The sequence below is a fragment of the Carica papaya genome, chromosome 7 (assembly GCF_054855325.1).
Source record: "Carica papaya isolate Zhongbai chromosome 7, ASM5485532v1, whole genome shotgun sequence".
Taxonomy (NCBI): Eukaryota; Viridiplantae; Streptophyta; class Magnoliopsida; order Brassicales; family Caricaceae; genus Carica; species Carica papaya.
Window position 1 is genome coordinate 29480772 of NC_142315.1, and position 13933 is coordinate 29494704.

The 13933-nt window shown below is 34.2% G+C and overlaps 1 protein-coding gene across 4 annotated transcripts; it reads left to right on the plus strand.

Moving 5' to 3' along the window:
• Nucleotides 1-143: 143 nt before the first annotated feature.
• On the plus strand, nucleotides 144-12758 carry MAK10 (MAK10 homolog). 4 transcript variants are annotated; one of them, XM_022043586.2, is made up of 16 exons: nucleotides 144-389; nucleotides 1162-1229; nucleotides 2913-3068; nucleotides 3675-3842; nucleotides 4798-4948; nucleotides 5811-5890; nucleotides 6744-7016; nucleotides 7096-7239; nucleotides 8169-8330; nucleotides 8604-8702; nucleotides 9115-9171; nucleotides 10367-10571; nucleotides 11404-11522; nucleotides 11745-11813; nucleotides 12039-12137; nucleotides 12253-12758. In XM_022043586.2, the coding sequence occupies exons 1-16, from the start codon at nucleotides 266-268 to the stop codon at nucleotides 12490-12492; spliced, it is 2214 nt and encodes a 737-aa protein (XP_021899278.1). In that variant the 5' UTR covers nucleotides 144-265; the 3' UTR covers nucleotides 12493-12758. The 4 variants fall into 4 exon arrangements, with proteins under 4 accessions (XP_021899278.1, XP_021899279.1, XP_021899281.1 ...); XM_022043587.2 differs by having other exon boundaries at nucleotides 8169-8303; XM_022043589.2 differs by having other exon boundaries at nucleotides 12332-12580.
• The last annotated feature ends 1175 nt before the right edge of the window (nucleotides 12759-13933 follow it).

Consider the following 13933-nt stretch of genomic DNA (forward strand, 5'->3'; position numbering starts at 1 on the left):
ATATCAAATTGGAAAGGGTAATTTTCTTTTAAAAAATAATACTTGAATAATTAAAAAGATTCGGAGTTGGGTCGGGTCAAAATGGCCCGACAGCCAGTAATTTAATGCCTATTTGCTAAGGGCCCAAGGCCCTTCACCATGCACATGCTGTCACCTCCCTCATTGGAAGCGACGCCAAGCAGGGACGAAGAGAGAGTATCATCAAACTCGAAGACCTCATTGACTGATTTTGTTTTTTCACAGTGCGAGCCCCAAGCACGCGACAATGGCCGACAAGGGCACAGAGGAGGCATCCATGGAACGCCACGCGCCCAAGCAGTCTTCTATTCCTTCCGGCGAGAACTCTGTATGGGCTGACGTTTCGCCTCTCCTCGCTGCCGCTTGCAAAGGTTCAGTCTCTGAAATTTTCTCTATCTACATATATTTTTTCCAAATTCAAATTATGATTGCTATTAGATTCGATCATATTTGGCAACTGTAAAAATTCGAACGGAAAAACAGAGGAAGTAAGAAATTCTGAATATTTTTTGTTTACTACTTTCTTTGAGTAAGGTAACTAGTGTTGTTATACTCGTGTCAGGAGATTTGTAATTTTCTCGCATTTGGTTGATTCTTTGTGTTTGCACGTATTATTTATAAGGAAGAGGGTTTTGTTGTCCTTGGTTTAAGGAGGATCTGCGGGTTATGGCTTTAAGTGACTGGTATATTGATCCTAGTTATTGGTATCTACTGTTATTGGGATGAGTAGGTCAAAAATTAAGAACTCGATACTACTCTAATTAGTTTGGGTTCTTGATAGTCTATCTATTTTAAGTAAACTCTATTGCACACTCTTATCTCCCTAGTTAAGACATGTTTCCCCCTCATTTCACTATTTTGGAATTGTTAATGTCCACACTCACATGCAAATTAGCTTTCTTTACTGGCAGGAAGGATTTTGTGAAGTTGTTTCATCCTCTTTTTCGTCTGTATAATGTACATATCATTCTTCAGTTGATTGTCTTGCATTCTCATTCATCTCTGACATTTTGCATGCAAGTTATAGTTTTGTGCAACTTTTATTTTCTTAAAGCTTTAGTGAATTAGAGGCTGGTATAGCATGCTTCATTCGTATTGATTATTCTCCCTTAACATTTTACATTATTGATAAATACATTGCAGATCTTCGAGATGGTGAACTCATTCACGGAGATAACTTTAATCTTTTTGCTGCTATGTCTGCTTTAGAGGTTTGTATTTTTAATTATAATTGTCTTATTAAAATTTTTGTTCCTGCAAATAATAGTCCAGGATCTTTCCTAACAATGTAATCTTTTAGGATGATTAATCACCTAACCAATTATTTAACTCCAACCACAGTAGCCGTTGCTATCTTTTCCTCTTATTCACTAGCTTGATGTCTATGATTGGTTTCTGTCAAAGCACCTGTTTTATAGTATAAAAATAGGTCTTTCATGCAGAGTCATCCATTCTATGTTTAATTAGCATGAAGAGGGGCCATTTTGTGTAACATTATGATTTATATGTAATTGGTTATGCAATCGATTATTACTATGGTGAGCACATAATGTCGGTCCAAATTCTGATCCCTTTTTGTTTTTGTTTTAAATATAACAGTAACTAATATATTAAAGAAAATAAGGTACCAAGGGGATACCACCCCTTTGCAAAATGTTTACAAGTTTGTCAATGTGTCTACTATATACCCAAAATCTTCCTCCCTATATAAGTCATGCCCCAAAACACGATGCCTAAGATAATGAAACCACCTATGGTTTAGTTTATGAATATCATTTTGTGTACCCTCAAAAGCCCTGCTATTTTTCTCTTTCCAAATCACCCAAAACAGCATCAAAGTAGTAGTTCTAGAAATTTTTTGTTGTTTACATAAGTTGCCCCAAGCCTAAATATCCTCCTTAACAGACCCTGCAATCACCAAGAGATCCCGATTAAACTATACACCATAGACCACAACCTGTTATCTCAAAAAAAAAAGAACCATAGACCACAAGCTGTAAGTCTCTGGGCACCAAAGAAGTAGATGACTACATGATTCCGCAGCCTGTTTGCATAGGTAGCATCTGTTAACCCCAATAATACCTCTTCTCATCAGCTTATCCATGGTTCCCAAGCAAAGAAAGCAATTCTAGGTGGAACTTTTGTTTTCCATACATTCTTGGCTGGGAAATTTTGTCTCCTACTCTCTCCTCTGTGTCAAGAATTTGTAAAGTGATTTCACTGTGAAGAAACCATTTCTATTCAACTTCCACACCAGCTGATCACCACTCTGATTCAGATGAACGTTAGCAAGCCGATTTAATAGATTCTCATAATTTGGTTTTTTTATGCTTTAATTTGTTTTTAACTTGTGTATTTATTTAGTTTGTATTTTATATGCTAAACATGTTATCTCGCTCATAAACAAGGATTAGCTTAGAATATAAATAATAAAGTTGGGCCATCTTCTTTTGTCAAAATAAAAGTTGGCTTTTTTTCTATTAATGTAAGTTGTGAGGTTATCAGTCACTCAACAAATTAGTTAACACTTTCTTCCTTTCAAGGTAGGAAATTGTGACCCCCTCCTCCATCCTGTAGTTTCTTTTAATTGGTGCGTGCTTAGTCTTTTGCATTTCTGACACACTTCATTTTTAAGGGGGTTAAATCCAAATTTCAACATTTGTTGTTTTGGTAGAAAAAACAGTTTGTTCTGTCTACATATGCATACGTGTACAATGCAGGTATACTCGATCTTCTTGTCTTTCCTTTTTCCTTGAGGAACAACTGGTAAAGGCCTTGAATGTGAATGCAGTGTTATAGGAGTTTTGTGCTGCATTAATCTCTTTAAATTTATGATGACTAGATGTTTCTTTAACTACACTTAAGGAGTTTTTCTTTTTGTTTACTTCTTACAGATTATGGACCCAAAAATGGATTCAGGTATTGTTTGTAGATATTACTCTGTTGATGAAGCCGTTGAAAATGGTACTGCTCCAGTTCCTGTAAACTCTGATCGAACTGTTGATGTTCAATGTGTTATTGACATCATGGATCATCTTCTTGCTTGTGAGGTACTTATAATTTTTGTATGATAATCATTCAGTAAGACTTTAGATTTTACTTCTTTTCCTCACCCAACAAAAGTTGATAAGTTTATACCTTTTTGTTGAGACAAGATGGTAGCTTTAAATTGCATAGATATCTTGTTACACATGCATATATTCGTTTATGGGTGTGTATATTGGGGGGCTTTGTTGCTGCTGAATTGTTGGCGAGAGTCTCAGCTTGTAAGAGCCAGAATAAATGTTTCTGTCTCATCCCTTTAACCATCACTTCAGGTCATTCAGAGAGAACGAAAATAAAGAGCTTTTGATGGAAATTGCTCTCCTTGAAACAGGATTTGAGATTTATGGTTCTAGGTCTTCCCTTTTTTGTTGAAGGGTCATCCTCTCCAATGAGGAGGATATGGTGGAGCTTAGAAATACAACATCTAGTTCTCTGTATTTGGGTGGCACCACATTGTACCTTGTGAATGCAGTCTGTTTTTCTTTTAAAAAGCTTATGGGTGCCTTGTTATGTTCCATCATCGATGGAATAGGTTGTGGCAATTTATTGTGTGCCCGTGCCACAACTATGATCAAGTTTGTTTGCATCTAAAATTTAGTATCTCATGGCAGGCAACATGGCACAAGGGTCATTCACTGGCACAAACTGTGTTTTCGTGCATTTATCTTCTGAGGCCTGATAGGACATCTTCACATGCCCTATTGCATTCTTTATGCAGAGTCATGCGTGCGACGTGCAAGGCAGTTGTTTCGGTTGTTTCAGATGCACGTACACATGAAGTAAAGTATTCCAACAGCTCTTTCACCTTTATTTTTTATAGGAACAAATTCAAGGTTTACCTTTCCCTTTTTGATAAATATTTCCTAAATTCATATTGAATCTGAACATGGATCTACTTTTTTAGATTGCAAAGGTTTCATCGCAGAAATAGAGAAATCCTTTGATATGGTTCCCATATTAAATCAATAATTTGAAGGGATGTAGCACTTTTTACTTGTTTTTTGTCACATTCACTTTGTCAAAAGGTCCCTTTTTAAGTATGCTCTTTGTGGGTTAAAGAACACAGGTTTTTGCAAATGGTGGCTGTTGTATAACTATCCTCTCCTATTGTATTCTCTTCCTGTCTTCTTGTAATTCCTTAAGATTCTTTGGATAGAAAAAGAAACACTATTGAAGAAGAGAAAACAGTATAAGAGAGAGGCTAAGATCTCCTGAAAAGAGAAGATAAAAAAAAGAACAATGGAAAGGAGGACTCCAAGACCTGTAAATATTTTTGTACATAGGCGGTACCCCTGGGTTTTGGTACCATATTAATACATACATTACACTTTTTATCTAAAGAAAAAAAAGGCAGACTCCAAGACCTATATGACCTAGACCAAAGCAAATTTGAATAACAAGCATTTATAACTCCAACTAGCAAAAACTCCCTAAGCACTCTCTTTTTTCCCAATGACAATTAGTGTTTTGCCCACCTATTTTGTTAATTTGCCCAAGCAAATGACAATTATATCTCTGTTAAAAATATGGAAAAAAAATAGTTAGGATAAACTAGAGACTAACAGTAAAAAATAAATGTTCTTTGTTTTCTCATGTTCTTTTATTCTCTCTTTGTCTTCTCTTCTATTGCTTTTTCATGGTTGTTCTAGATGTGAAATCTTCTGCCTGCAATCGACATTTTTATTTTGAGTAAAAGTAGGGATGTAGCTTTGATCATGTTTATATTGTTGACAGGAAGAGGATCTTTTCACAATGACCTATGGTCTTCCTTTGAATGGGGATGGCGATGACAAGTGCTTAACAATGTTAAATGCTGTTGAAGAAACACTTTGTCGTAAATTGCATGCTTCCAGGGCCCCATCATCTAAAAGCAGGGTAGTAGAAGGTAGTTATTCCAGTTGCTCAAATTTATTAGTTTTCCATCTTGTTCTCCGTATTGTACTATCTGAAGGATTTGGCGGAGCTGTCTGGATTGGGTAATAATGTAAGTTGTTTAACAAACTAAATGGGGCCAAACTAGGACCTATTAATCAGTATAGAAAAGGTATTAGTGTACTTCATTGACTGAGAAGCCTCTGAATCTCAAGTGTTGATGTTCTCTGGCTTATTCTTCATATTGTAAGACCAGAAAGGATTTAGCTGATTTGTCTAGGTGTACAACTCTGCAAGATTTAGTTTGTCTTGATGACCTAAGAAAGGCGAGGATAGGACGCATTTTATCTGTATCCCGGAGGTATTAGTTTCTTCATTATTGAGGTCTCTGAATCTTGAGCATCAATAGCTTCTGGCAAGAGCATAATCTTCCTGAGAAAAAGACGTTAATCAAACATTGGGGTCAGAGTGATTAGAGGCTGTCTCTTGGTTTGAACTTATCAGCAGTTTGGTCAGGAGTCTGATTCTTTTATCTTCAGGGAGATAACTATATTAAAATTATTCTCGAGTTCTTGATCTGGTTATGCAAATATAAAGTATGATATCTTAGGATTATACGCAATGATTGAGACCTATATTTATAGCACCAGGGTAAACCAAAAGTTTCCACTTATGCCACTTGGGATTATTGATAAAATTGTGGATTTAGTCCCACCTTTTTTTACAATTTAGCATTTGTCTTTGACTGTGAGCCTTGTTGGACAATTGGCATTTAGAAACGGCATCTTGTTTTTTTCTTTGGATTATTACATTATGCTTGCTTGCAAACCAACTGTGTCAAAAGTTTATACATAATGTAATACCTTTTTATGCAGATATAGAGCCATTACAACCCAATTCGGAGTTGGAAGAAGGTTATTGCAAAGCATTGTTGTGCCGCTTACGCTTTCGTAAGGTCTTATCCCACATTATTATTATTATTTTGAAATACTTATCCCACATTATTGCCTTATCATACAGTCTTCTGCCGGAACACTTGTCTACGACTTTTACCATTTCTATGATGTCCTGTAAATATCTCCTTTCTGTCACTGTAGTTTGAGTAAGGTTTTAACTTCAGCTTCTTACACACATGGTTTGTGAATTTTTCAATGAGGTACCATTTGGGAATATCCAGCGGTGGTGGCTTATTTTCAATGTGGAAAAGTGTCGTGATAGATTTATGCCGTCTCTGAAATTTTAAATTAAAATGCGAAGCTAATAGAACAATTGGGCAGATAAAAATTTCAAAGAAACTAGTGCTGAATCGAGTTAAAGTATTTATTGACCTCTAAACTTTTGCTGACATCATTGCATCATTTGAGTCCTCATGAGATTAAGAACCCTGACGTCGAAACTTCTATTACCTTATTCTTTCAACAACTTCCAAACTTTCTTGAGGTGTTTATATTTTCTCTGCAGCAGTTCACTGAAAAATTTGTTTCTTTCTGTTTCATTTTCTCAGTTTGTTTGGTAATATTTTTGGTAATGCTATAGCCATAGTTCTATAAGCTGCTATTGGTTAGTGATAGAATCTCACATCTCACTCCCCTCGAGCTTTAGGTGAGGAGGAGCACCATCAGAGGCAACAGAATTCAGTGTAAAACATAGGAACTTCATTTCGCCTTCTCCTCGAGTGTATCTGGTTATTTATTACGATGTTCTTATTTGCTTGTATCAAACCTGTTCCATGTTATAAGCCATAATTAGTATTATTGGTTGCTCGGCCAGAATGTTTACTGACCTCCTTTTTTCTTTTTTTTTTTCAGCATTTTCTTCATGTTCTTACATGTATGAGACGGCCTCAAGGAAGAGGTCTGGAGTTAGCAAGAAAACACATAGCTTCCTGTCTATCAGAGCTTGAGTCCATTCTTAAATCAGCAGAATTCCTCAGGTCCAGCGGTTCTGGAACTTGTGAAGATGGTATTGAAGAAGCCACAACTGCATCTGGCCGTGAACCAGTTGGTTTCGATCCTACTTTAAATAATAGACTATCTGCCCCTACTCCTCCACGTGCTATTAAAATCATAAGTTGGAAGAAGGTGAAAATGTTTTGAAATTAGTTTCCTGTATGTGGTGATTCAATTTTAGTGTTATGACACACCGTGTCTGCTTTGACAGGCTATTGAATATTTTGAGAAACTTCTTCACGATCTAGATGTCATATGTTCATTCTCACTCGATCCGTTTTTAGAAGATGTCTTGCGCTTTGTGGTTCAGTTCCAAAAGTCTCAACCTGATTTGGTTGCAAGAGCTCATCTCCAGGTTATATTTCACCTGCTGTCTTTATCCCATTTGTATTTTAGGATAGCTGCTAATTTTTTTTTGTTTCTTGTGCACTTTTCTTTATTGATTCTTCATTTCCTATTCATGCTACGGGATTTGCAATATTCTGCCAAGAAAAATATTCACTCTGATGCTTCAGCACACATTTTATTTTGTTTTATCTTGTTATTGATGCCCATGGAAAGCGATGAAAACATTAGATATTTCTCAGAATATTTTAGCAGCATTCTTTGTTCCTTGAAGTCTCACTAAAATTGCTTGTCGTTCTGCAGCTCTGTTCCTGTTTAGGAATACTTTTCAAAATCTAAATTGCTTATCCAATCTTCTACAAATCGGGCCAATTCTAGGAAATAAAAGTTGGATGCGTACTACCCTTTTTCGACTGCAATGATTCATATATCCAAGTTCATTCCAATAATAAAATAAAAAAAAAATCTAAAATTTAGGAAAAAAGAAAAGCCAAAAAATCTATTTGATGCTCGTACAAAGACCTGAACATTCTAGCATCGCAGGAATTGTTATCATGCTAACCACTAAAGGTTATTATTTCAATTGAGTGCCAAGACACATTTTAATGTGGTCATATCAAATCATTACAATTGTTTTTGGACTAGTGATGATGTAGAGGTTAGAGTGCAGTATATAATAGGGCACAGGACTAGAGTTTCATTTTTTTATTCATTGACTATGTACCAATTCTTGGGTTTACTGGCTAAAAGACAGCACTTTGGATTCAGTTGCACCACTACAAATTTGTGTTTCATAATTGAGGTGGTAACATGAGGCATAATGTGGGATCATACGGTCTTTGTATTCTCAAGCATTTTTTATCCATTTCTTTTCTTATCTATGCTTCTATTGTCTTCTATTATCAAACTGGATTTCAACCCTCGAACATGTATGAACAGCAACTGCTAGTGCAAGGTGGGAAGCTCTATGGGAGGGATCCCCTTTTTTCCGTGATTACTAAAGCTGCAATGTTGCCCGATATCACAAAGGGCCACGATATTCAAAAAAATGAATCTGTTGTGCAACTAGGACAGGTGAAGACGTCTACCCTCCTTTCTTCTGTAAGCTTTTAGTTTATTTGAGATTTATTTTTCATTTATAAGATTCCTTGTCTATTTCATCATATAAGAGAGATGCTTGGGTTAGATTGTTTTGGAAAAATGGGGCTCAGCAGATGGAAGGAAGTTTAAGAATCAAATTTCAATTTTTTGTCTCTCCCACTTCATCACACCCAGATTTTGAAGCGTGTCATAAAGTGGGAGAAACAACTTTTAGTATCTTTCTGGCTTATTGCAAGGGAGGTCATCTAACATGTAACACATTGGGCAATGCAGTTGGTGATCAATTTGCTTAAAATACTTTGTACAAATTCTGCATGGCAGAGGCGTAAGTTGGGGAAAATATTACAAGATTGGCGTGTGATCCACATGCAGGTCTATTTCATATTTGAATTCCAGATTCCTTCAAAATTATTTTATTTTTTTTCATCTTGTAAACTTGTAAAAAACCATTATTGCTTTCTTTTATCTTTCAACTGCATTTGAACTTAAAATGTCATCCGTTTCTTTATCCTTTGGTACCTATAATCTGGACAACTAATAGTAAAACTCCTACAGCCTCTCAAAGTGGGATTTGATATCAAATCCTTAGTACCTGATTGAAGGTTGTGCCACTATGGCTAACTTGCCTTTTCTTCCCCACTGTGACCTGATTCCATTTTTTAGAGAACATCTTATTTTCCCTTGGATCTACTTTAGTTTTTCTTCTTTTTTAGAGGAAACAAAATTATATGTGACATCTATTAGATCATAATATTGAATTTGTGCGGTATATGTTTTTCAACAGATAGAACTTGCTTTCAGAACTGAGTTTGGAGATGACTTGGACATTTCAAATAATGAGGTATTTATTTCTCCTCTGGATGAGTATTATATTGCACCTATTAAATCGCTGAGTATATCAAGGGGCAACTCGTCAGCTTATGTTGTGTTCCTAATTGGCAAGTGGCAAACAATCTAATAACTTCAGCATCAAGTACTTTAAACATTAACATCCAGAACTTTTGAAGGCAAAACTAGATTGTAAATGCTAAAAATGAGAATGGCAGGGTGAATTCGTATCTAATTGTTTTTTTATGGAAACTTACTGAGTTTCTCTCTTTGCCTTTCAAGTCTTTTGAGAATGACCTAATACATGGAAGCTTGGGATGATCTTTAACCATTATGATAGGATATCTTTTTCATGGAAGCTTGTTTCTTTGTCTTTGTTCTCAAGTATCTTGGCAATTTCCTGATGGGCTCCAGATGGAAGCAAGACATGATTTTTTTACACACTTATAATCAAGAGATACTTGTTAAAGGATACTCCAGTCTGATGCCAAATTAATGTCACATCTTCTTGGCATTAAGATTATATGATGAATGCAACATTGGAAATTTTCATCAATATGCTGTTTATTTCCTTTTCGGTTTTGGCTTCGAAAACATGAATTTTAGTTTATAATAAATAGAATTTTGAACCTCCTCTTGGGAGGAAAGTGATAGATACACATCGCTGGATGCATTCTTCTGTTATATATTTTGTTTTGACATTCAAATGAAGAAAGTCTTTTATTTTCCAATGAAGATTTATATATTAACTAAAATCTTTTTTGGAGGAACGACTATTTTTTTTTTTTTAAGCATTAGTTTCACCATATGTTGCAAATCTGGGGGAAATTTTGCTTAAAAAAGGTTGGAAGGAGAGAGCTTCTGGCATAATATGTTATCCATAGTTTCTTAAAAAAAATGGTTGCAGGCTTTGTGATTTTCATTGTTTCTGCTAAACTTGATAGTATGTTTAGTATGTATATCATGCCATCTAATTCGTGCATGAACTGGACATCGTTTCTTAATCCTCTATATTCCCCTTTAGTTGGATCATAAAATTATAGAAAGTGGATCATCCTATAATGAGTATGAGTTATTCATCTGTGTACCCTAAGATATACCTGCTTTTTGATAAATTGTGAAAATTTTCCCATTTGCTTAGTATCATCAAAATATGATTCATTAGTCAATAAAATCTATATTTGACCAGGATATGATGGTTTTGGCAGAACATATCAAAGAAGATATTCAAACACATTCTCAATTGGATAGAGGAGCAAACATACTGGATAGCTTCTCGTTTTCTGATGTTGGGTTTTGAGTTGGAGCTCTACTCTCCCAGTGAATATTGCATGGTATACTGGTATCTGTACGTTGTCTTTGTCAGGCTTGCTGAGAAAACACATGTTAAGATGGCTATGAGCAATGCCACTGGTAAATATGCTACTTTTTTATTTCTCATTTATCTTCAATATTTTTTTTTTGAAAATTAAAGGTAAACTATATTCAAGAGCACCAAGGAAGTATAACTTATATATAAAATATATCAAAATATCTATTAGATTCCGATAATTCTTGCTAGAATAAAGCGGATGATCTCTGATAAAACAACTTAAAATCTGTAACTAAGGATCCTTAAATCTATTAAACTTAGATTCCTTGCCCTTGAAAATTCTTCTATTCTCTACTCTGATAACCCAAAGGGTAGCCAGAGGAGTAAGTCTTAATCTCTTATCCTGGTGGAGTCCTCTCCAAGCACAAAGCTCTTCTTTTACTGATCTAGCAATAATCCAACTCAATCCCATAAACCATGAGCCAAATTCCACAACCGGTGCACGAACAGAGATCACAAGAAATCTGTTAGATTCTGTTAAGTATCTTTTTGAGATATATTTTTAATATCTGTTAAATTCTGAGGCAAGGATGGTATTACTAGTGCGTGGTTGCTGCCATCGCTTGCAGCCATAGGGTATGGAAATTTAATTTATTAAAATTTGAATTAATGGAGTCTCTGTTCGTCTGCTTTATTTCTCTAGGTTAGGAATCGAACACATTGTTCTGAGACTTGAAACACCTTTCTGATGTTGCATAATGATCATTTGATCATGGCGTCTTCAGATAAAGGGATCATATCCTTTGTTCGATTCCTCTGTATATGCCAATGATGAAATATCTTCTGTCCCATATGTGATATTACAAGAATTAGAAATACTTTATCATGCTTATTTTTTGAAATAGATTTCATTGAATTTATTCCGTTGATCAGCTAAACGGAAGGGGAAGAAGAAAAGGGACTTTCCAAGGGATATGGTGCAGGAATCTCCGATACCACCAGCAGTGTTGTTCCTTCAGTGCCATATATGTCTCGCTGAAGGACTTACAGTGGTAATTGACCGTTGGCTATTATGCTTGTCTCTATTTTTACCTAATCATGGATTATTACATTTAGGAATACTACAAAATGTGATTGTGATGGCTTCTGTTTTGCACACTGGTTGCACTTTTCTTTAATTTGAACTGCAATTGACGGGTTTCCGGATGAAGTTTTTCCTGGTTAATACTGACTTGGGAATCCGTGCTCTATTCATTGGTCCATTCTCTTTCCAGATGCTTGCTACATTGAGGAATGAGCAGATGCTATTAAACAGTCCAAGCCCTTTTAATACGGAACATGAGGTAAACAAATCTTCTCGGTGTTTTGGTATGTTGTGGATCAGTTATTTGGTTCACCATTTCACTTCAGTTTAAGTTACTGATAGAATTCATTGAATGAGCTGAGGTGTAGTAATTGGAAATTCATCATCTGGGCTTTTCTTACCACATGTTTTTGTAGCTATATTTGCATCAACTGCATGATTATGGATTTATTCTTACCATTTTTAACATGTTCTCCTATTACAGAAATTCATTCAGCATTTTGAGCTTTTACAGAAGGCTTGTATTCCAGACCACTTTTCATATCCTTCATTCAAGGAATCCACATCTTACACTTCCTTTTCCGTGAGTATTACATGCATGCATTAAGTTCATCTTTTTTGTTCTTTTAGAAGCCATGTACTGGATTCGTAATCCTTCCCGAGGTCATATTTAAGTGATTTTCACTTTTTATATCCAGACTCTAGTTATGTATAACTACTTCAAGGATGCTCAAAGGATTGTAAAGGAGATTAAGAGTAGTTTTTCCAATGACCCAGACAGATTAGCTGAACTGCGACGGTTAGAGCAAGTTGCGGAGCACAATGCTGTGGCTCTAAACCTTATTTGCCGGGTAGGAGCACTTGATCCATCACTAAAGGTTTCTCTTGAGTTCAGTTACCATCCTTATTTTGCTACAATCATTGTTAAAAGATCTTGAATGCTTCTTCTCAATTTTGAGACTCTCATAGGTTTCAGAAGCATTTATGTCATTCAGTATAGCACCTGTAATATAAAAATCTTCTCAATTTTTTATTGTTACACACATATTGTAATGCAATAAGATGTTTTTAAGGGGGGGGGGAAAGGAAAGAAAGTTCTCTTCTTATATAAAACTTATTGCTAGTTTTTTCAGAAAACTTCTGTTATAAATCTTATAAGCAGTTTAACCTAACTATATATATATATATATATCTTTGAAACTGAGTTTTGTCTTCACTTCCTCTGTAGTTTCTTTTCTTCTTCCTTCTAATTCTGTATCACATTCAAATTTCGAATCTCGTACTTGATCAGTGAAGTACAGCCTGCAATGACACCTCATAGGCAATTCTGTGTTCCTTAAAGAGCAAACATGCTTTCAATGTATGGAGGAATTTCAATTTTTTTTTTTTATATAATCTTTAATATTACTTTAATTATATTATTCTATATTAATTCATTAGTAATATAAAATTACTCAGACAATATTATATAGTTGTTGTATGATATTGTTGAATTACTGTAATGTTAATGGACACTGTTAGACTAATTTTTGGAATAATTTTAGAAATTGGGATGGAATTTATTTTTAAGTTTACACTTAATTTAATTATAAGTGGATGAAATTTATACTAAAATGATATATATATATATATAATTATATTGAGAATATGGAATAGTGTGTTATAAAGTTCATCAAATTTATTAGCAATGGTTGTTTAGTAGTTAAAATTTTTATATTTTATTTAAAAAAAAAGTCATGAATTTAAATTTATTAAGAACTTATAGTTTATTACTTAGTATATTATGGATTAGAAGTAGTCGATTTATAATATTTGATTTAATAAAACTAATATCTTAATTTATTAATATATTAATAAGATTACAGTGGTTAAATTTAAATTAAATTTTAGTAAAATTTATCATATTTATAAAAAAAAAATGAATATTCTCTTACTACCGATTTTTTTTAGTTGAAATAATTATAATTGTTTAAAAACTTAATTTAATTTTTTATAAAAAAAATTTAGTATCCTTAATCACAACATGTATCTATAGACTTTCATGTTTATCACACGATTCAATATATGTATGTGTATATATATTTTCAGTACAAATGAAAATGGGTCTCCTCCAAGTTTGACTTTGACCTAAAAATGACAAAACTTACAACTCCCACTAAAATCACCCACCAAATATTCTCTCTATAATAATGACAATATTTTAAGGTTATATAATTTTTATTCATCTAAAATTTTAAGTACTTTGATTTTTTTTTTGGGTTATTTTAATTCACTTTTTTAACGAGTTATTACCTTTTAATTTTTAAATTTCTCCAAATTTAAATATATATATATATATATACCAACTTGAGTTAGCTAGAACCCACCACATTTTATTTG